Source organism: Labrus bergylta, chromosome 17 (assembly GCF_963930695.1).
Source record: "Labrus bergylta chromosome 17, fLabBer1.1, whole genome shotgun sequence".
Classification (NCBI taxonomy): domain Eukaryota; kingdom Metazoa; phylum Chordata; class Actinopteri; order Labriformes; family Labridae; genus Labrus; species Labrus bergylta.
Window position 1 is genome coordinate 27,677,918 of NC_089211.1, and position 23,924 is coordinate 27,701,841.

General features: G+C 43.0%; 1 protein-coding gene across 1 annotated transcript; it reads left to right on the top strand.

The window, feature by feature from the left end:
- slc38a9 (solute carrier family 38 member 9) lies at window positions 1–13,161 on the top strand (the record flags this gene model as incomplete). The annotated part of the gene is given in 15 exon segments (XM_065965758.1): window positions 1–101; window positions 204–322; window positions 1,022–1,085; window positions 1,168–1,261; window positions 1,981–2,151; window positions 2,431–2,490; window positions 2,570–2,770; window positions 4,787–4,894; window positions 6,247–6,353; window positions 7,479–7,592; window positions 7,779–7,927; window positions 8,163–8,252; window positions 12,446–12,525; window positions 12,528–12,578; window positions 12,581–13,161. Coding segments are annotated over 15 exon segments (1,538 nt in total), but the record flags the coding sequence as incomplete, so codon positions are not given.
- Window positions 13,162–23,924: the final 10,763 nt, after the last annotated feature.

The following is a 23,924-nucleotide window of genomic DNA, read 5'->3' on the forward strand; positions in this document are numbered from 1 at the left end:
TAGACGATGATCCTCAGGAACGAGTTTCTGCTGAAGCCGCCATCTTAAACAGCAGAGTTCATTATTACAGTCGACTGACGGGCTCCTCTGATAGGTTGCTGGTATGACCAATCACAGTACAGCTACCTGAGCCAGGTTATCAACATCTTAACTGTACTGTCCCTGTGAAGCCTTCTCCATGTTTACCTCTGTTTCCCCCCTAGAGTCCTCCAAACCATGTGATCCCCACCCCCGAGGAGATCTACGTCTACAGCCCGCTGGGAACGGCGTTCAAAGTGACGGGCAGCGATGGCTTGTCCAAAAACCCCAGCATCATCACCATGTACGACCTGGTACCAATACATGAATCTATCATCATGGATCTATCATTATGGATCTATCATCATGGATCTATCATCATGAATCTATCATCATGACTCTATCATCGTGATTCTATGATCAATAAACTGATCTATCATCATGGATCTATCATCATGATTCTGTCATCAATAAGCTGATCTATCATCATGGATCTATCATCAATAAGCTGATCTATCATCATGAATCTATGATCATAAACTGATCTATCATGATTCTATCATCAAAAAACTGATCTATCATCATGATTCTATCATCAATAAACTGATCTATCATCATGATTCTATCATCATAAACTGATCTATCATCATGGATCTATCATCAATAAGCTGATCTATCATCATGAATCTATGATCAATAAACTGATCTATCATCATGATTCTATCATCATAAACTGATCTATCATCATGGATCTATCATCAATAAGCTGATCTATCATCATGAATCTATGATCAATAAACTGATCTATCATCATGATTCTATCATCATAAACTGATCTATCATCATGGATCTATCATCAATAAGCTGATCTATCATCATGAATCTATGATCAATAAACTGATCTATCATCATGAATCTATGATCAATAAACTGATCTATCATTATGATTCTATCATCAGTAAGCTGATCTGTCATCATGATTCTATGTTCTTTGTTTTCTCAGATTTGCGATCTGGAACACGATGATGGGCACGTCGATCCTCAGCATCCCGTGGGGAATCAAACAGGTGATCATCACACAGCCCTTCAAAATAAAAGCCCTGCTTCATGATTGATTTTAATGTGAGCGTGTGTTCTCTGTTCCTTCAGGCCGGCTTCACGCTTGGCGTCCTCCTCCTCGTCTTCACCGGTCTGCTCATGCTCTACTGCTGCTACATCGTCCTCCGGTCACCCAGAGCCATACGTGAGTGACACCGCCCTCTGGTGGCTCCTATATGTAACTGCAGTCTCAGGTGATTAACAACACAGTTCCTTCACACTGAGGTTACAGAGCGCTGTGAGCGGGTTCACATGGAGGGGGAGGAGTTACCAGCTCGTAACCAATCACATTCATGAACACGCTTACAACAAAAACAATCACAGAAGATAAAATTAAAAAATATGTTGTTTTAATAACCTCACATTTAGAATCTATCTATGATATGGAGAGGGTTAGAGTGGTTTCACATCGGAGGCGGGTCATTGGATCAGCGTGAACACAGACTTGTTCCTGAGTCCGCTTGAAGTGGCGTCTTGGGCTCAAACAGGAAGTGGATCTCCTGTCACTTCAAAAACCGTTGTATCGTCGCAGCACGGCCCGTTTCCTCGTCTGAGCTGAAGGTGGACGTTTCTGATATAACATCAGTTAGCAGGACGGACTCAACCTGCCAGCGGTTGCCATGGTTACTTCTTCATGGCGTAATGGCGTATTTTAAAGCAACTCTGTGCATACTGCCCCCTGCTGTATCGACTGTAAACATACTGAAGTGTAAAGAACGATGTTACTGACGCAGAGCTCACACACATTATGAAAGAATCAGGAAACCACCGCGCTGCAGTAAAGGATCCTGTGTGAATGTTTGTAATAAGACTCGTCCTCATAGATTCACTTCAGATGTTTTTATATCTCTGCTCTATCTGAAGCGTATGTGGACACATCGGAGTGGGAGTTCCCCGATGTCTGCAGGTATTATTTTGGAAAGTTCGGTCAGTGGTCCAGTCTGCTCTTCTCCATGGTGTCTCTGATCGGAGCCATGGTGGTCTACTGGGTCCTCATGTCCAACTTCCTCTACAACACGGGACAGTTCATCTACAGTGAGTTCTGACTTTATTATCTAGACAGGAAACTGATTAGAAGTGAGAATGAACAGCACATGAATAAGATATAAAGAAGTTCTATAATAATAAATGTGATAGATAATAAAGATATAAAGAAGTTCTATAATAATAAATGTGATAGATAATAAAGATATAAAGAAGTTCTATAATAATAAATGTGATAGATAATAAAGATATAAAGAAGGTCTATAATAATAAATGTGATAGATAATAAAGATATAAAGAAGTAAAGACATTTGTTTCTGATGTTTACAGATTACGCTCACGACGTCAATGTTTCAGACTCAGAGTTTGGGACCAATGGCTCGGACAGAGGTAAGACTCGCTTATTGATAAGTTATGTTTGTAAACTGTGATTTGTTTATTTGTTGTTGTTTATTTGTTTTGTCCTCAGTGATCTGTCCCTATCCAAACACGGACCCCGGGGGGAACCTGACCTTCAGCACCTTCTTCATCAGTGGGAATGAAACTGACGGGAACTCTTTTGAACAGTGGTGGAGTAAAACCAACACCATCCCTCTGTACCTGATCGTCCTGCTGCTGCCGCTGCTCTGTTTCCGCTCCGCCTCCTTCTTCGCCAGGTTCACCTTCCTAGGTAAGAAAAGTCTTCAAATTCTACATCGTGCTGTGTGACATAATAACTCTGTGACATCACAACACTGTGACGTCATAACACTGTGACATCACAACACTGTGACATCACAACACTGTGACGTCATAACACTGTGGCATCACAACGCTGTGTCATCACAACACTGTGTCATCACAACACTGTGACATCATAACACTGTGACATCACAACACTGTCATCACAACACTGTGACATCACAACGCTGTGTCATCACAACACTGTGACATCACAACACTGTGACATTACAACACTGTGACATCACAACACTGTGACGTCATAACACTGTGGCATCATAACACTGTGACATCACAACACTGTGACGTCATAACACTGGCATCATAACACTGTGACATCACAACACTGTGACGTCATAACACTGGCATCATAACACTGTGACATCACAACACTGTCATCACAACGCTGTGTCATCACAACACTGTGACATCACAACACTGTGACATCACAACACTGTGACGTCATAACACTGTGACATCACAACACTGTCATCACAATGCTGTGTCATCACAACACTGTGACATCACAACACTGTGACATCACAACACTGTGACGTCATAACACTGTGGCATCATAACACTGTGACATTACAACACTGTGACATCACAACACTGTGACGTCATAACACTGTGGCATCACAACACTGTGACATCACAACGCTGTGTCATCACAACACTGTCATCACAACACTGTGACATCACAACACTGTGACGTCATAACACTGTGGCATCATAACACTGTGACATCACAACACTGTCATCACAACACTGTGACATCACAACGCTGTGTCATCACAACACTGTGACATCACAACACTGTGACATCACAACACTGTGACGTCATAACACTGTGGCATCATAACACTGTGACATTACAACACTGTGACATCACAACACTGTGACGTCATAACACTGTGGCATCATAACACTGTGACATCACAACACTGTCATCACAACGCTGTGTCATCACAACACTGTGTCATCACAACACTGTGACATCATAACACTGTGACATAATAACTCTATGACATCACAACGCTGTGTCATCACAACACTGTGACATAATAACTCTGTGACATCACAACGCTCTGTCATCACAACACTGTGATGTCATAACACTGTGTCATCATAACACTGACATCACAACACTGTGACTTCACAACACTGTGACATCATAACACTGACATCACAACACTGTGACATCATAACACTGTGACATCACAACACTGTGTCATCATAACACTGACATCACAACACTGTGACATCACAACACTGTGACATCATAACACTGTGACGTCATAACACTGACATCACAACGCTGTGACATCACAACACTGTGACATCATAACACTGACATCACAACACTGTGTCATCATAACACTGACATCACAACACTGTGACATCACAACACTGTGACATCACAACACTGTGACGTCACAACACTGTGACATCACAGCACTGTGACATTACAACACTGTGACATCATAACACTGTGACATCATAACACTGACATCACAACACTGTGACATCACAACACTGTGACATCATAACTCTGTGACATCACAACACTATGACATCACAACTCTGTGACATCATAACACTGTGACATCACAACACTGTGACATCACAACACTGTGACATCACAACACTATGACATCACAACACTGTGACATCACAACACTATGACATCACAACTCTGTGACATCATAACACTGTGACATCACAACACTGTGACATCACAACACTATGACATCACAACACTGTGACATCATAACATCGTAACATTGTTACGCTGTCACATAACTCTGTAGAAAAAACTGTTTTACGGCAGCTATGGCAACTCTCTAAGGACATATTAAACCGAAAGCAAAAGCACAACAAACACAGAAGAGTCTGCTCCAGCTGTCAGCCCAGAGAAGACTCTGTTCAGGTTGTGCTCATAGAATCTACTGTTGCTGTCTTCCAGGTACCATCTCAGTGGTCTACCTGATCACACTGGTCACCATCAAAGCTGTCCGCCTTGGCTTCCACCTGGAGTTCCACTGGTTCCTTCCCACACAGTTCTATGTTCCAGGTGTGTTAATAACACTATGGAGGCCCTCTGGCTTTGTGTTGTGTATTCAAATGTGCGTCCTGGTTTTTATCTCTAAATCATGTTTGGCTGTTTAATAGAATAAGTTAGGGTTAAACCAAACGGCTCCATGGGTTAGGGGTTAGGGGCAGCTTAAGCTTTGGAATGAGTTCATGTTTTTATTTCTGAGGGTATTGGAGGGTAAATCTCAATCTTCTCTAAATGCACCTCTTGTACTGGAGTATTTCTGAATCATTTGACTGACCAGGGGGCAAAACCATTCACACACTTAAACATTAGTTTGATAAACCATAATAAATTCTACTTTTTGTATAATGGTGTCATTAATTGGCTTTGGATCCAGTGTTCTTAGGGTCTGTTTGTATAATCACAACATAGGCTTCATTGCTGATTGGGCCTGACCCCGGACACTTATACAATCAACAGAATGTGATAAATTCATAGTGTGCATGTATAACAGCCTTAATCAGTGACCAAGATCTTAAGAGTCAAAAGCTATTCAAATAAGTCTTTATGGTCTTGGACATTTATCTGATATGTGCTTCAAATTTCAATTGGGAATCCAAGACCACAGCTAGATATTGAAACTCATTTCCTTTCTGTATTTCCCTCTTGTCGGTGGTTATTGTGCAATCGTTAGCCTCATGGAAAAACACCTTTTTTGCACAGTTTAGAGTTAAGAAGTTATTTTTTGGCCTCTGTCACATACTGACCCAACAACTCAACAGCCTGTTGTGAGAATCTGGTTTATATCAAGAAAACTGACTAACTTTTACAAGTCCCTCATTCCAGCTGGATGTTCAGACTGCTCCATTATTTCAAAGTCTTCAATAATGCACGTCAGAAGAGTTTCAGAATTTATTTATTTTTTTAAAGATTTATTTTTACTTTTGTGCCTGGAAACCAGAGAGAGGGAGCAGGGAACGACATGCGGAAGGAGGCCACGGGTGGAAGCGAACCCAGGCCTACCGCTCGAGACGAGAGTCTCAACACATGGGGTGCGCACCCTAACCACTGCGCCACCAGCGCGCCCCAGAGTTTCAGAATTTTAAATGAAATCTCAACAAACATTTAAGAGGTGGTCTGAAATAACAGAAGAAGAAGCTTTATGTGGATTTGGGTTTCCAGGGGCTTTAAGGCTTTCTTTGTCTTGTTTTCTTCTTTCTTCTGCACAAATCTGAACAGGGTATTAATAGAATCACATTCATTGGTTGTGAATATATATACATATATATATATATTACAATATGCAGTGAAGGCCCTAAACCTTTTCTGGGACCTTTGTACAATCTTCACTTTTCTCTTGTGCTGTGATTTCTTCTTCTTCTTCTCAGAGCTCAGACTTCTCTTCCCTCAGCTGACAGGAGTCCTCACGCTGGCCTTCTTCATCCACAACTGCATCATCACACTGATGAAGAGCAACAGGAACCAAGAGAACAACGTGAGTCTACTCTTCATCCCTCTGTAAACTCAAACTGTTTGAACATGCTCCCCATGTTACTGTGCACTCTCTTCACAACAAGCTGTCCATCTCCAGCTCGACATCAAGAACCGCTCTGCCTCACAGAGACGCAGGTAACGGACGATGAGCACCCGGGTTTTCCCCCTCCTCAGGCTGAGACCAGCAGCCCTCAGGGAACACGATGTCTGAACCAGGTTTAGTGTGACCAACTGTAGAAACCTTTTACTCCACCAACCTGGAACACCTCATTCAGCCCTTTTATCTACATCTGTTACTATGGCCATGTTTGTATCCCCCCCTTCTGAGCTCCAAAGCTCATTAGCATACTGAAGACCTCACACCATGAGACCCCACTTGTTGTTATTGGGGACTTTAACAGGGCCGACATTCAAACATTCTGGATCACTCCTATACTCTTTCCCGTCATGTGTGCACAGCCCAAGTCTTCCCTGGCCAGGTCCTGAAGGTCTGTGCGTACTCACAGGGGTCTTCAACGTCTCTCCGCCCCACCAGACTTTCCCCTCATTTTTCAAATCCACCACAATCATCTCCCTGAACACCCAAAGGTGACCAGCCTATCAGTGTTCTGGTAACAAAGCACCACTTGGGTTCAGATGGAGCTGGATGTCCTCGCTGTCACCCCCCTCCAGGTGTCTCCATCATCGCCCACGTGAGCGTTGAAGTCCACCAGTAGAATTCTAGAGTACCCATGCAGAACCCCTTCCAGGACCCCCCCCCCCCTCCCCCCAGAGACTCCAAGAAGGCTGTGTACTCTGAACTGCTGTTGGGTGTATATGCAAACAAAACAGCAGGACCTTTCTCTTGGAACCTGGGTTTGCAGGGAGATGACCCTCTCTTTGACACGGCGGGGGCTTGTGACACAATTTTTTTCTTCTCATTGTGATTTTCTTCTGTTTTTCTTCTATTTTAAGTATTGATATTTAATAACTTCCCTTTTTGTCAAAGGAGCCTCCAACACAAGAATTTAAGGGTTAGCAACATCGTCATGATCACCTCACGTTATTGTTTGGTGTTGAATTGCGTGATGTTGTTGCTTGATGTTGCTTGATGTTGCTTGATGTTGCTTGATGTTGCTGTGTTCAGGTGCGGGACCTGTCAGTGGCATACCTCCTGGTAGGAGTGACGTATCTGTATGTGGGAGTGTTGATCTTTGCTGCCTTCCCCTCTCCTCCTCTCTCCAAAGACTGCATTGAACCAGTAAGATGAAAGTTCCTATGTATTCATTAAAGATGAACTGTAACTGAATCTTCAATGTGAGTCCTGGCTCAGATCCAGTAGTACTACCTTGTTTTTTTTTTTTTTTTACATAATTGAGAATATTATATGTATAACAGTATTTAGAGAATGAATATAATAAATATGATTAGTGGTTGACCCCAACAGAACTTCCTGGATAACTTCCCCAGTGATGATGTGATGGTGTTTGTGGCTCGGGGCTTCCTGCTGTTCCAGATGATTACGGTTTACCCCCTGCTGGGCTACCTGGTCCGGGTCCAGATGATGGGCCAGATATTTGGAAACCATTACCCCAGGTAACACTGCAAAAGATAAGGTAACACAGCCTGTAACACAGCCTGTAACACTGAAAGAAGTGAAGGTAACACAGCCTGTAACACAGCCTGTAACACTGAAAGAAGTGAAGGTAACAAGGCAGCTTACACTGCAGAAGATGAAGGTTGCTTAGGGATGACCTAACCCTTTTGACAATAAAGGTTTGGTATGATCCCAGGTGATGATTTTCCCTCTCTCTCTTGGGTCTGGGTGCAGTTTCTTTCATGTTCTGGCTTTGAACATTTTAATCGTTGGATCTGGAGTCCTGGTGGCAAGATTTTATCCGAACATCGGATCCATCATCAGGTACGTTTGAAGCTGTAACTCTGTCAACACTGCATCATTTCTACACCTTCTAACTGCATCATTTCTACAGCTTCTAACTGCATCATTTCTACACCTTCTAACTGCATCATTTCTACACTTTCTAACTGCATCATTTCTACAGCTTTTTCTAACTGCATCATTTCTACAGCTTCTTCTAACTGCATCATTTCTACAGCTTCTAACTGCATCATTTCTACAGCTTCTTCTAACTGCATCATTTCTACAGCTTCTTCTAACTGCATCATTTCTACAGCTTCTAACTGCATCATTTCTACAGCTTCTAACTGTATCATTTCTACAGCTTCTTCTAACTGCATCATTTCTACAGCTTCTAACTGCATCATTTCTACACCTTCTAACTGCATCATTTCTACAGCTTCTTCTAACTGCATCATTTCTACAGCTTCTAACTGCATCATTTCTACACCTTCTAACTGCATCATTTCTACAGCTTTTTCTAACTGCATCATTTCTACAGCTTCTTCTAACTGCATCATTTCTACAGCTTCTAACTGCATCATTTCTACAGCTTCTAACTGCATCATTTCTACACCTTCTAACTGCATCATTTCTACAGCTTCTAACTGCATCATTTCTACAGCTTCTAACTGCATCATTTCTACAGCTTCTTCTAACTGCATCATTTCTACAGCTTCTAACTGCATCATTTCTACAGCTTCTTCTAACTGCATCATTTCTACAGCTTCTAACTGCATCATTTCTACAGCTTCTAACTGCATCATTTCTACAGCTTCTAACTGCATCATTTCTACAGCTTCTAACTGCATCATTTCTACAGCTTTTTCTAACTGCATCATTTCTACAGCTTCTTCTAACTGCATCATTTCTACAGCTTCTAACTGCATCATTTCTACACCTTCTAACTGCATCATTTCTACAGCTTCTTCTAACTGCATCATTTCTACACCTTCTAACTGCATCATTTCTACAGCTTCTAACTGCATCATTTCTACAGCTTCTTCTAACTGCATCATTTCTACAGCTTCTAACTGCATCATTTCTACACCTTCTAACTGCATCATTTCTACAGCTTCTTCTAACTGCATCATTTCTACAGCTTCTAACTGCATCATTTCTACAGCTTCTAACTGCATCATTTCTACACCTTCTAACTGCATCATTTCTACAGCTTCTTCTAACTGCATCATTTCTACAGCTTCTAACTGCATCATTTCTACAGCTTCTAACTGCATCATTTCTACAGCTTTTTCTAACTGCATCATTTCTACAGCTTCTAACTGCATCATTTCTACACCTTCTAACTGCATCATTTCTACAGCTTCTTCTAACTGCATCATTTCTACAGCTTCTAACTGCATCATTTCTACAGCTTCTTCTAACTGCATCATTTCTACAGCTTCTAACTGCATCATTTCTACAGCTTCTAACTGCATCATTTCTACACCTTCTAACTACATCATTTCTACAGCTTTTTCTAACTGCATCATTTCTACAGCTTCTTCTAACTGCATCATTTCTACAGCTTCTAACTGCATCATTTCTACACCTTCTAACTGCATCATTTCTACAGCTTCTTCTAACTGCATCATTTCTACAGCTTCTAACTGCATCATTTCTACACCTTCTAACTGCATCATTTCTACAGCTTCTTCTAACTGCATCATTTCTACAGCTTCTAACTGCATCATTTCTACAGCTTCTAACTGCATCATTTCTACAGCTTCTTCTAACTGCATCATTTCTACAGCTTCTAACTGCATCATTTCTACACCTTCTAACTGCATCATTTCTACAGCTTCTTCTAACTGCATCATTTCTACAGCTTCTAACTGCATCATTTCTACACCTTCTAACTGCATCATTTCTACAGCTTCTTCTAACTGCATCATTTCTACAGCTTCTAACTGCATCATTTCTACAGCTTCTAACTGCATCATTTCTACAGCTTTTTCTAACTGCATCATTTCTACAGCTTCTAACTGCATCATTTCTACACCTTCTAACTGCATCATTTATACAGCTTCTTCTAACTGCATCATTTCTACAGCTTCTAACTGCATCATTTCTACAGCTTCTAACTGCATCATTTCTACACCTTCTAACTACATCATTTCTACAGCTTCTTCTAACTGCATCATTTCTACAGCTTCTTCTAACTGCATCATTTCTACACCTTCTAACTGCATCATTTCTACAGCTTCTTCTAACTGCATCATTTCTACAGCTTCTAACTGCATCATTTCTACAGCTTCTAACTGCATCATTTCTACAGCTTCTTCTAACTGCATCATTTCTACAGCTTCTTCTAACTGCATCATTTCTACAGCTTCTTCTAACTGCATCATTTCTACAGCTTCTAACTGCATCATTTCTACAGCTTCTTCTAACTGCATCATTTCTACAGCTTCTAACTGCATCATTTCTACACCTTCTAACTGCATCATTTCTACAGCTTTTTCTAACTGCATCATTTCTACAGCTTTTTCTAACTGCATCATTTCTACAGCTTCTAACTGCATCATTTCTACACCTTCTAACTGCATCATTTCTACACCTTCTAACTGCATCATTTCTACACCTTCTAACTGCATCATTTCTACAGCTTCTTCTAACTGCATCATTTCTACAGCTTCTAACTGCATCATTTCTACACCTTCTAACTGCATCATTTCTACACCTTCTAACTGCATCATTTCTACAGCTTTTTCTAACTGCATCATTTCTACAGCTTCTAACTGCATCATTTCTACAGCTTCTTCTAACTGCATCATTTCTACAGCTTCTAACTGCATCATTTCTACAGCTTCTAACTGCATCATTTCTACAGCTTTTTCTAACTGGCATCATTCTCTACAGCTTCTAACTGCATCATTTCTACAGCTTCTTCTAACTGCATCATTTCTACAGCTTCTAACTGCATCATTTCTACAGCTTCTAACTGCATCATTTCTACAGCTTCTTCTAACTGCATCATTTCTACAGCTTCTTCTAACTGCATCATTTCTACAGCTTCTAACTGCATCATTTCTACAGCTTCTAACTGCATCATTTTCTACAGCTTCTACTGCATCATTCTACAGCTTCTTCTACATGGCCTCTTCTGCTCTGGATGTTTTGTTGTTTAATTTTTTTTTTGTTGGGATAAAATAACCAGAAAAACTGAAATCCAATGAAAGTATCAAGTGTTTGTTGTTAGGGGATCAAGACTCTTTCTGAGAAGAACTTTTGTGTAAATAAAAGATTAAAACAGTTAAGTTCGTCTTCTCTCTCTCTCTCTGTCTCTGTCTCTGTCTCTGTCCCCCCCTCCCCCCCTCTCTCTCTCTCTGTCTCTGTCTCTGTCTCTGTCCCCCCTCCCCCCCCCTCTCTCTCTCTGTCTCTGTCTCTCTCTCTGTCTCTGTCTCTGTCTCTGTCTCTGTCCCCCCTCCCCCCCCTCTCTCTCTCTCTCTCTCTGTCTCTGTCCTCTGTCTCTGTCCCCCCCTCCCCCCTCTCTCTCTCTCTCTGTCTCTGTCTCTGTCCCCCCCTCCCCCTCTCTCTCTCTCTCTCTGTCTCTGTCCCCCCCTCCCCCTCTCTCTCTCTCTCTCTCTCTCTGTCTCTGTCCCCCCCCTCCCCCCCTCTCTCTCTCTCTCTCTCTGTCTCTCTCTCTGTCTCTGTCCCCCCCTCCCCCTCTCTGTCTCTGTCCCCCCCTCCCCCTCTCTCTCTCTCTCTCTCTCTCTCTCTCTCTGTCTCTGTCCCCCCCCCTCCCCCCCTCTCTCTCTCTCTCTCTCTCTCTCTCTGTCTCTGTCCCCCCCTACCCCTCTCTCTCTCTCTCTCTCTCTCTCTCTCTCTCTGTCCCCCTCTCTCTCTGTCCCCTCCCCCTCTCTCTCTCTCTCTCTCTCTCTGTCTCTGTCCCACCCCCTCTCTCTCTCTCTGTCCCCCCCCTCCCCCTCTCTGTCTCTCTCTCTCTCTCTCTCTCTCTCTCTCTGTCCCCCCCCCTCTCTCTCTCTCTCTCTGTCCCCTCCCCCTCTCTCTCTCTCTCTCTCTCTCTGTCTCTGTCCCCCCCTCCCCCCCTCTCTCTCTCTCTCTCTCTCTCTGTCTCTGTCCCCCCCTCCCCCTCTCTCTCTGTCTCTGTCCCCCCCTCCCCCCCCTCTCTCTCTCTCTCTCTCTCTCTCTCTCTCTGTCTCTGTCCCCCCCCTCTCTCTCTCTCTCTGCAGGTTCTCTGGAGCGACCTGTGGTCTGGCTCTGGTTTTTGTCTTTCCAGCTTTAGTCCACATGATTTCTCTGAGACGTCAGGGGTGCTCCGCTGGCCGTCAGCTGTCTTCCACAGTCTCCTGATTGTTCTGGGTGTGCCAACCTGCTGGCTCAGTTCTTCATGTAGAACGTAAAGACACTTTTCACTGTCGGAAAATCAACAGGATGAAAGTTGGACTCAGGGTCTGATCTCCTGCGGTAGAGAAGATGAACTCTCTGTGAGATTAGAACAGAAGATGTGAATGTTTTCCCGTCAGTCTGTTGGCTTTGTGTTTGTTGTTCAGTCAGACTCTAACAACCAGGAGAGACGTTTGATCATCATGTTGAAATAATTACAGCGAATCACATGACATAGATCAGCTGATGGGATAACTGTCTGCTGCCCCCTGCTGGAGTTGTTTTGTGTTACAGCTGATTTTATTCTTCTATAAAGGGAATCATGTGTTGGTGATGAGACGTTTTATATGTTATATTTTAATTTTTATGTTCACATGATACCTCTTTTCTAGAAACTGTGTTTAAAGTATTTTACTAATGATAGGAACGACAAAGGGAATTTATTTAGAGTGTAAATAAACTGTTTTCATCCATGACAACTTTTTTTTTTTTTTTGCTTTTAAGAAAACACTTTTAATCAAAGAAAAAGTCAGACTAATAAAAATGATTATCCAAACTGTCAGCTGTTGAACTGGTCCCTTTAATGTCATCTGTGTTTCAAAGAGCGGCTGCTGTGTTGTTCAGATGTTGATTCATATTTTAAGAATCAGACTTTGTTTTATTCACGGATTGAGTACACAAAGACACAACCTATTTTAAAAAAAACAAAACGTTTTTTACCAAATGTATCTGCAGACCCAACAAAGTAAATGTTGGTTAAAAACAGAGTTCCAGATGACCACCAGAGGCAGTGTTTGAATTCTCTCACCCAGGAAAAATATTTTATATCAACAAAGTCATGTGACCTGACAAGATGGAGGTTGTATGTTTATAATCTTGTGCAGTCCAAAGAATTGTTGTCTGGACACTGGAGTCTTCTTGGATCGATGAGACCTGGATGTAAATGGAGGCCTTTTGTCCTGAATGGCACAGTGACAATACTGACGTCCAGTAGCCAGATTAAAGGCTGTACTTCAACCTCCTGTTCGTCTGAAAACATCGGAGAAGATGTAGTAATCCTCCACTTGCTGCACACTGTGAACAAATTGGTTAAGTGGACTAATAACAACGCTCTAGAGATCAATACAAGGAAAACAGGAAATTGTATTCGGTTTACCATCTAATGCGCACAAGTCCCTATTTTCGTTCACAATGAAACAATCAAGCAAGCATCTTTTGGGGCAGATTTTTTGGGGCGAGTTGACGGATTCTAAATTTTGTTCTTTACCTCTGTGATCCTCTGGTTCCCACAGTCCTGTAACACCTCATGGTCCACGTGTCTGTGATCCTCTGGTTCCCACAGTCCTGTTACACCTCATAGTCCATGTTTACAGCCGCTCACTTTATCACGAGTCACCGCCACAGACCCCTTCTTTTAGTTATCCTGGACTTAAGATAGCAAGGCATCAGTTTAAACACACCTTCAGCTGTAATGAAGATGCTAACCCGAGCTGCGGTCGGCTAAAGAAACACAGAGTCAAGCCGTTTCAGCCTGCAGCGGAGCACTGTGGTCTGAGCCTGCAGGACCAACTGACTCTGCTCATAAAGTCAGAAAGCACAGGACCGGGACTCAATTTATGTTGTTTTCTGTCACAAATCCCTCTGTTAGCCTACTGTAACACTGCTGGTACAGGAGGTGTAGCTAGTTGGCAATAAGTCCCGGGATAGCTGGTTAGCATCAGTTAAACAGACAACAAAGTTGGGGATTTCCACATGGCACTTTTATTCTGTTTTACTAAACGGAACAAAGCCAGGTCAGCACGGCACTATATATCCTGATCACACATGACAGGTAAAAATAGGTTATTATCCTGCACCAACTCGTCACTAGAGTTTTAGAGAGTCCTCTCTTGATCGACATACAAGATGACTGACACAGATAGACTTTCTCACCCACACACTTAAACAAAACAGAGACACCACCTTGTGGCGCTATTTGGTACTACTAATATATTCTGACTGTTACATATTCCCCCCTGGTGAAAAGAAGGCTGTCCCCAGCCGCACACAGCCGAAGAAGCAACCAACCTGCAGTTTTACATACTGCTACACTTAGACTTAATGAAAAGTTAGCAGATACACTCAGGGAAAGAGCTAATGTTCAGCATACTGATATACATATCAGCAAACAGAATATAAATTGAAAAACAAAACACACTATACAGTGTTACAGTAAAAGAATAGTGCAAAATCCCTATTTTCCTAGTCTTTCCCTTCTCTACACATGTTCCTCACAGAAACCCAAAGAACAATTCTGCCGTGAATTAAAGAATTAGAGTATTTCTCAATTAAAGCACATAAGAATCTCAACCTGTGGAAAAACCTGAACCACATAAGCAGGATAAACATCAGAAACAGTATAGTAAACGAAACATATTAACAGAGGAATGCAGATTTTGACTTTTAACACTTCTGCTTGCTGTTTTTTTTTTCACATAACATAACAAACCGACTGCCTACTTCAAGTCAAGTCTGTCAGTATGGTAAGAGTTTGTCCATCTGCTGCCTGATCAGCCAGATGTGATTCGTGGGCAGGGTCTTGGTCTGAAGTTGTATCGTCCAGTACAGTCAGGGGTCAGGGTCAGGGTCAGTGTCAGTGTCAGACACAACTACAGTGTCACGGTTCTCAGAGTCAGACACAGGGTCAGTGTCATCAGGCGTGTCATAGTACATGTCTGCAGCAGTGAGGTCAGCTTCAATGTCAGTCTGGGCGTGAGGCAAATCATTGTCCAAGGCCTCAGGGTCATGCTGCTCCTCAGTCACCGGAACATTGCGCCTGTTGGGGGAAGAAGAGTCCCACGTGTGGAAAGGTTGCAAGTTCACTACATGAAAGACACCAGCATCAGTACCAGTGTCCAGGTTAGACAGTCTGTAGTTTACCTCACCCAGCTTCTGACTAACATGTAGTGGGCCTGTGAACAGGGGTGCAAGTTTGGCCGTAAAGTTAGACTGTGCGTCAGACCTGGGGTGGGATTTCACTCTAACAAGGTCAGCCACAGCAAAGGTAGCCTGACGACGTCTCAAGTCATAGTAATGTTTTTGTCTGTTATGACTGTGGTCAAGAGCTGCTCTGGCATGGTCATGTGCTTCCTTGAGGGAGGCTCTGAGAGTCTCCGGGTAGAGGATGCTGAGCTCATCCACACCGTCACAGGATGGTTGTGTTATGAGGTCGAGTGGTGTGTCCAGCTCTCGACCATAAAGCATCATTGAAGGGCTGAGTCCAGTGCTCTCGTGGGGGGCTGTACAGAGTGCAAAGCAGATCTGGGGAAGAAACTTGTCCCATGATGTGTGCTTGTCACCAACATAAGCTCGTATAGCAGTTTTTAGAGTTCGATTAACACGTTCCGTGGCATTTCGTTTGAGGGTGGTACACTGTGGTGAGCCTGTGCACAGTCCCAAGGGTTGAAACAACATGCTCAAACAACCTACTCACAAAAGGTGTACCTCTGTCAGAGATAAGGTAAGTCGGGGCACCATGCCTGGAAAACACCTCGCTGACAAACTTTGAGGCTGCTACTTGCGCTGTTGCTTCTCTGACTGCACACACCTCAATCCATTTGGAAAAATAGTCAACAAAGACTAGCAAGTAAGCATTTCCGGATGCAGTGCGGGGCAACGGTCCAACAAAATCAACTCCTGTGTACTCCCAGGGCTTCTGAGGCAAGATGGGAATCATGAGACCAGTTGGTTTTCTCTGACACGGCTTGGTGAGCTGACACACTGAACAGGAGGTGACATATCGCTTCACATCTGCAGCCATTTTTGGCCAGAAAAATCTGAAACGCAGCCTTGCAAGAGTCTTTGAAACACCAAGATGACCAGCAGTGGGGTGGTCGTGGTAATAATTGAGCAAGGTGCCTCGGCTCGATGTGGGGGCATAGAGTTTCAGTTCCTTTAATGGATGCAAACCACATTTTGATTTTGGGTCTTTGTAGTACAGCAGGCCGTCATAAACGACATACTGATGAGGGCCACTTTCATCTGTGTCCACATGACCGTCTTTTTCAAGACCTTGGAGAAGTTGACCTGTTACTGGGTCATCCAGCTGTAGGTGCTTTACATGAGAACGATCCGAAAGCAACAACACAGGTGGCAGGTTGCGAAGATCCAGACTGCCAATGACAGCGTAGTCTGGTAGGATATCTGTGGGGGCATTGTCGGAATGGGGTAAGGGGTTGCGAGACAATGCATCTGGCACATTGTTATGTGTACCAGGCTTGTGCACAATAGTGAAGTCAAAATCTTGAAGTCTTAAGGACCACCGTGCAAGGCGGCCAGAGGGGTTAGGCCGGGACATTAACCACCGCAGGGTGCTGTGGTCTGTGAAGATAGTCACGTGGAGGCCCTCCACATAAGGCCTGAAATGTTCAAGAGCCCATATCACAGCTAAACACTCTTTCTCCGGTGTAGAGTAGGGCTTTTCAGCTTTGTGCAGGGAGCGACTTGCATAAGCCACAACAACCTCACGACCTTCCTCGTCTTTCTGCATCAGGGCTGCACCCAGGCCAAGGTCGCAAGCATCAGCATGAATGAAAAATGGACAAGTGAAATCAGGAAACCGTAAGACAGGTGCTGATGTAACAGATTTTTTCAGAATGTCCATGGATTCCTGACATTTATCATTCCAGTGAAAAGTTGTGTCCTTCCTTGTGAGCGCATGAAGAGGCTCAGCATGGCGTGCATAATCCTGAACAAAACGACGATAGTATCCCGTCAGTCCGAGGAATTGTCCATTACTGCTTTGATTTTTTCCATATCAGGTTTTATGCCTGAGGGCGTGATGCGGTAGCCTAGGAAGGTCAGCTCACTCAGACAGAACTGACATTTCTTTAGTTTCAGAGACAGACCAGACTTTGAGTCTTTTGAGCACTTCCTCGAGATCAGTCAGGTGCTCTTCGAAGGTGGGAGAAGCAATAACAATATCATCGAGATACACTGCACATGTCTTGTAGATAAGACCAGCAAGTACACTGTTCATTAGTCTTTGAAATGTGGCTGGTGCGTTGCAGAGACCAAAGGGGAGGACACGAAACTGAAAAAGGCCACAGTGTGATATGAAGGCTGTTTTTGATCTGGATTCCTCTGCAACTGCCACCTGCCAATATCCACGAGCCAAATCCAGTGTTGTGATGAACTGCCCTCTTGCCAGAAAATCAAGCGACTCGTCAATACGAGGCAGGGGGTAAGAGTCTTTTTGTGTGACCTGGTTCAAACCTCTATAGTCCACACAGAATCTTGGGTCCCTGTCAGGTCTGTTAACGATCACAACTGGGGCAGCCCAGGGGCTGGTAGACTGCTCAATGATTCCGTCTTTCAACATCTGCTCTACCTGTTCTTCTATGAGTCTTTTCTTCGCAGGAGAGCTGCGGTAGGGAGGGAGATTTATTGGCTTTTCCTGACCTGTATCAATTGTGTGTTCCGTCAGGGAAGTGTGTCCAAGATTACCATCAAACATGTCATCAAACTGGTAAGAAGACTGAACATGGCCTCTTTCTGTTGTTCCTCGAGGTTCGCCTCGTCTATTTTTGTCACCAGTGAAGATTGTAGGGTGTCCAAGGTCATAATAGTGTCTTTTTCAATCAGTGGTTCAACTGTATAGTCCACAACCTCATCAACAGGACAAGGAATTTCATCCATAAATACAGTTCTGGAGGGGATGTGGATGGTAATCGAGGCTCTGATCATAAAATCCATTCCTAGAATGAAAGGGGTTGACAGGTTATGGATTATGGCAAAACGCTGGTAGAAGCGCTTGTTCATGAAGCCGATGGATAGCCAAGTGACACCATCAGGGGTGCAGGGAGCGTTGTCTGCAAGGCTTACAGGTGGACCCACCCACTGGCGTGTTTTGGTTGGATAGGCATTATCCACTCTGACGAAGTCTGCTCGTACAGCTGAAAGGGTAGCTCCTGTGTCTAAGGTGGCCTCCACAGACACAGAATTAAAGTTTATTTTTGTCCTCAGCGGTGTGTTCCAGGGAGCCTGAGAATCAGAGTCCTCGACATGGCCTAGAACATGTTTCTCTTGTGGGGGTGTGGTCAGTGGTTGAGGCTCAATTAGCGTCTGGAGGGAGGATTGCCTCGTTGAAATGTCCTCCCTCCCCTGAAGTTTCCTGGCTGTCTGGTCGGCAGTAGGGAGTCTGCTGACATGCCTCCTGAATCAGGTCTTTGCTCACCTCTGTCTGGGGTCAGATTTATTGGGGGGGGTGGGCTCGGGACTGACCTGAGATCTGGCGGGGGGTGCTGGCATATGTGATTCAGCGTTGCAGCTCAGGCAACTACGAGACGTAAACCCAGGCCGAGAGCATTTGAAGCAGTAGGGCTCACTGGTCTGGTTTCTCCTGAACTGGGTAGGAGGCTGGTTGCCTCTCGGTCCAAGGACTGCATGCACCTCATGAGCTCGGAGCAACAAGTCCATTACTGAAAAGACAGGCATGCCATACAGTGCTACTCTATATTTTTCGAGAGAATGTTTGCATATCAGTTCAATCTGTTCTTGTTCAGGGGGTGGGCTCTTCAATTTGTTAAACTCACTCAACATATGAGCCACAGATGTCGGAAGGGGCTCATCAAGTGCTCGAACACGGTCAAGAATGCCTCTCAGGACACATTCCTGGTTGTCAGATGGCAGAAAAACAGTTCTGAAGAGCTGGCAGAATTGAGACCATGTGACGACGTATGAACTGAGTGCCTTGAACCATTTGCTGGGCTCTCTAGCAAGGAAATGTGGCAGTTCGTTTAATATTTGTACATCAGTCAGGTTCAATGAAGATCTGTAAGTGTTGACTTGATGTAACCAGTCTTCAGGGTGCACTTTATTATCACCAGCAAACACAGGAGGCTCTAGCTTAGCATGATGCAATGCAACAGCAATCATCCTGGATGTGTTGCTGAGTTCGAGTGAATGTGTCTGAAGGGAAAAGTCTGAATGACCAGCTTGAGCTCCAGAATAGGATTTTGAATCCAGGAGTGTTGGCTCTGGGATGGTAACAGCAGGCGTGTATGGGGTTGAGGTGGCCTTGGGTAGAGGGCTTGAATATTGGGCCGCAGGAATATCATAGTCTTTTTTCCTAGACTGCTCCCAGTGTTCAAGCACATTGCGTTGTAACTTTAAGGAGTCTTGCAGACATTCCCTGAGTCTCTCAACCTCTGTTTGTAGGTCCTCTACCTGTTCTTCCAGGCCTGAAGTTGTGCGACAAGGAAGAGTGTATCTTGCAAAAAAGTCAATGCCTATGTAAGAGTCATGGTCAGAATCTTCAGTTTGTATGTCTGGGTGGGATGTCATCATGCCTCAGTATTCAAATCAATATTACTCTTCAAAATGTGTGCTGTGTTTTAAGAGCAGAAGCAAATTAATGTCTCACTGACTACAGTGGAAACATATCAGCTCTCACAAACTACACTTAAACTGCATCTATAGTTTTGAAAATGCAGCAAAACATAGAATACCCCCCCAAAAAATGTTAATAGTGATGAAAGGTCGTTTTACTGTAAAGCTCAATATTCAATGGTGAAAATAAAGTAAGATTACTGTCCTACTCATAAGTCAGCGAGAATAATGTTAGCTATAACATATAGATGTACAAAAAAAACGATGAATTTTCCGTTATCCAGTCAGAGTCCTCTACTTACTCAGTCCAGTAAATTCGGTCAATTCACGTAAGAGTGAAAAAGGTCCATAATCAGAGGCATAATGAAGCTTGGAGGCATCCAATCCCACTTATGGACAAGTTATGGATGGCCTTTTAATGCTGCTTGAACATGGACTTTGTCAAGCAGACTTGTAAAATCCTTCGATGCTTTTATGATGAAGCAAAAACATATATCCGAAGCCGTAGAAACGTGGCGTGCTTCAACAATCCAAACGTGCACGGTCATGGTTAGCGTAGCTCCAGGAGAAGTTAGCTTGAAACATAGCACGGTACATGTCCGGGAAAAACAGTCAAAAATCCACTCACACCGACTTTCAAGGTGAAAAATGTAGAATGATGTCCGGTCCGGTCTGTACTTTTGGTAAAGGTGTTGAGTTGAGATCCAGAGAACGATGTTCGGGCGCCACTTGTAACGCTGCTGGTACAGGAGGTGAAGCTAGTTGGCAATAAGTCCCGGGATAGCTGGTTAGCATCAGTTAAACAGACAACAAAGTTGGGAATTTCCACACGGTACTTTTATTCTGTTTTACTAAACGGACCATACAAAGCCAGGTCAGCACGGCACTATATATCCTGAGTCCTCTCTTGATCGACATACAAGATGACTGACATAGATAGACTTTCTCACCCCCACACTTAAACAAAACAGAGACACCACCTTGTGGCGCTATTTGGTACTACTAATATATTCTGACTGTTACACTACGTTACATTCATTACACACCACTGTGTGTGTGCTCACTCAACGCTGCACAACACAACTGCATTTAATGGTTGGCAGATGCTTTTTTCTAACCCTCGTCAGCATCGATTACGTCCTGTCCAAGGGGCAACCTCCGGTCTCGAAAAATGAAGCCTATGCGGAAGTACAAAAAACTGCAGTTCCTCGAGGTTCCGCTTGAGGCTGGCTGCAGAAGCGCCGGAAGTGCCATAAGCCCACAGCCAAAAAAGCCCGTTTTTACCACAGGAATCAACATGTTTACAGCCTGGTTCAAAAAACGAGATATATCTGAGAAGTTGACGGCCCCTTCTCCTCACACTGTGGGGGGGGTGAATTTTTTTATAACTCATTGGATTTTATTCTATTAAGGAAAACGGCTATGCCCATATTTGGTTGTGTCAGATTCGATTGACAGCTCTGCGCGCTGCATCTGTCTGTCAGGTCAGCAGGTCAGGAGGTCAGGAGGTCAGCAGGTCAGGAGGTCAGCAGGTCAGGAGGCTAACAGCTTGATCCGTCTGATTTCTCCTCTTTTTTACTTCGTTTGGAGAGTTTGTTTAACACATATCTGACAACATACATGGCTTGCTGTGCGGTTAACAGACCATCCAACAAGTTGATGCTTCAGTTTTTTTCGGTAAGTGATATAGTAGTGTTATATTTACTGTATACTTGTGTGTTTATATTTACGGACCTAGCTTGTTTAGCGTTAGCTTGTAAACCAGTCGGCTAACTGTGTAGCTCATTATTTACATTATTTACGGTCAATGGTTTAGAAATGTTTGTTGTTAAGATGTTGTTGTTGAAAATAGTGAGTTTGTGTGATGTTAGAAGCTAAAGGTTCACCTCGGTGGTTAACCACAGACTGTAAATATGGTTATCTGACGTTATGAGTAATGTTATACTCCACGTAAATGTGGACATTAAAAACAAACTTTGTGTAGTAATTATCCGTCAGTAACATAAACTGAACTGAACCTAATGTGCTGTGTAGGTTATAGAGGATGACATTAACGTTACATGGTTGATGTAGTGTCTTAAGATTTGAGCAAACTGTTAACAAATTAAAAAAACTTCACTTTGTAAGAGCATCTGTAACCATTAAGAACTATATTAATAACCATATTAATTTTCACTGAACTCATACACAGAATATAGCAGTAGAAATATAAAATATAAATAACATATGGAATGAAAATAAGATATAAAGCACATAGATATAAAGTATAAGAAACAGCCATGTACTGAGCTCATGTTAATAATAAATGAGTTACTGTATGTTCTGTACTAAAGCACAGAGAGTTGGGACCTGTTAATGATTTAAATAATTCAGGTTATATTTGTTTCATGTTAAGATGAAGTACTATCCACAATAAACTACTTAATTTTTCCTCACACAAAATCTGAGACCATTTGATGTGGAATATCATTGTGTGAGTGAGAGAGCTGAAAATAGCATGATTACAATAATGTTTATCTTCTTAACTTTGAATAGATGTTGATTATCTGAATACTGGACCTTTGTTGTCTGGGTAGTACACTGTTGAATTTATAAATGTACTCTTACACACAGATGAATACAGAAAAATAGATGAGAACAAAAAAATGATTTAATGAATAACTGATTTTTTCTCTCTTTCTTTGCCATCCTGAAGACCCCTCACTAAAAGTCCATGTTCTCCTGGATCCATGTCACATGCTCGAGCTTCTTCTGAATGACTTTTCAACAGTCGAAGTTCTGCTGAGAGAAGATGGCCAGCAGATAAGACAGCAGTACATCAACGAGCTCCACAGGCTTCATCAGGAGGAGGAGGAGGGTTTGCTCCTTGGAGACTGTATTCATGCTTCAGCTGTTCAAATAAAACTAGATCTCCTCCAAACAACTTGCAATCAAACTATTTTCTTCCCATTTTAAAACCCTTTGTCCAGTTTAGATGGGAGAAGTTGATATTATGTGATATTGATCAGGGAAGACTACATTTCTAAATCATTTTTAACTGTTTTTATTCACAAGTTATTGATCTTATTTACTCTCCATGTATCTTGATTTAAGAATGGGGCTGTGTTTAAGGGCAAATTTTTGCAATGACTCTGTTCCATCCCACTTTCAGAAATGAACTACATTAGTATTTATCAAAAGAATAAGAAGTTGTGTAAAAGTAGACTTCCTTCCCTAAGCTATTGAGTTGAGCATTAATCTGAAATGTATACTCATAAGTAGACATAAAGGAGTGCATTTATATAGAAATATTTATTTAATCTGAAAACCAACATTAAAAAAGTCTGTTTTTACAGCAGAGATGAACATGTTTACAGCTTGGTACAAAACAAACAAATAGGTGTGATTAGCTCATGTCTGGATGGACACACACTGTACGGGGGGGGGGGATGTTTTGATGACTCATCAGTTTTGATTTGATGAAGGACAAGAGTTATTCACAATAAGGCGTGTAGCTGACCAGCTTGACAGGCGGGCGCGGTGTAACGGTTTGTCAAGAGGCTTAAAACACGCCTCAGCTCCAGCTCTCAGCCTGTGGGTGTCATCACTCAGGCCATCCGGGGGAGACCTCCCTCGCAGCGAGCTGTTGAAGAGAAGCAACTGAAGTCCACCCAGAAGAACCAACAAATACAGATGTTGTTGAGGCTCAGGTTTCTTCCTCTGTCTCTGCAGCTCTCTGGGCACCTCGACGGACAAGTCACCAATAATCCACACTGTGTCTATAGGAGAAATACAAAGGTGTTCAATTAATGCCTCAGACAAGACAAAATGTACAGTTAACTACATGTGACAGCTCAGGGTGTTTTTTTGTTATGAGCCACATCTGCAGGAATAATATTGAACAAGGTAGCTGCAACTCATAATAATAGATGCCAGTCTTAAACACTATTTTTTCTAATACTTAAAGTTTTTAGTGTG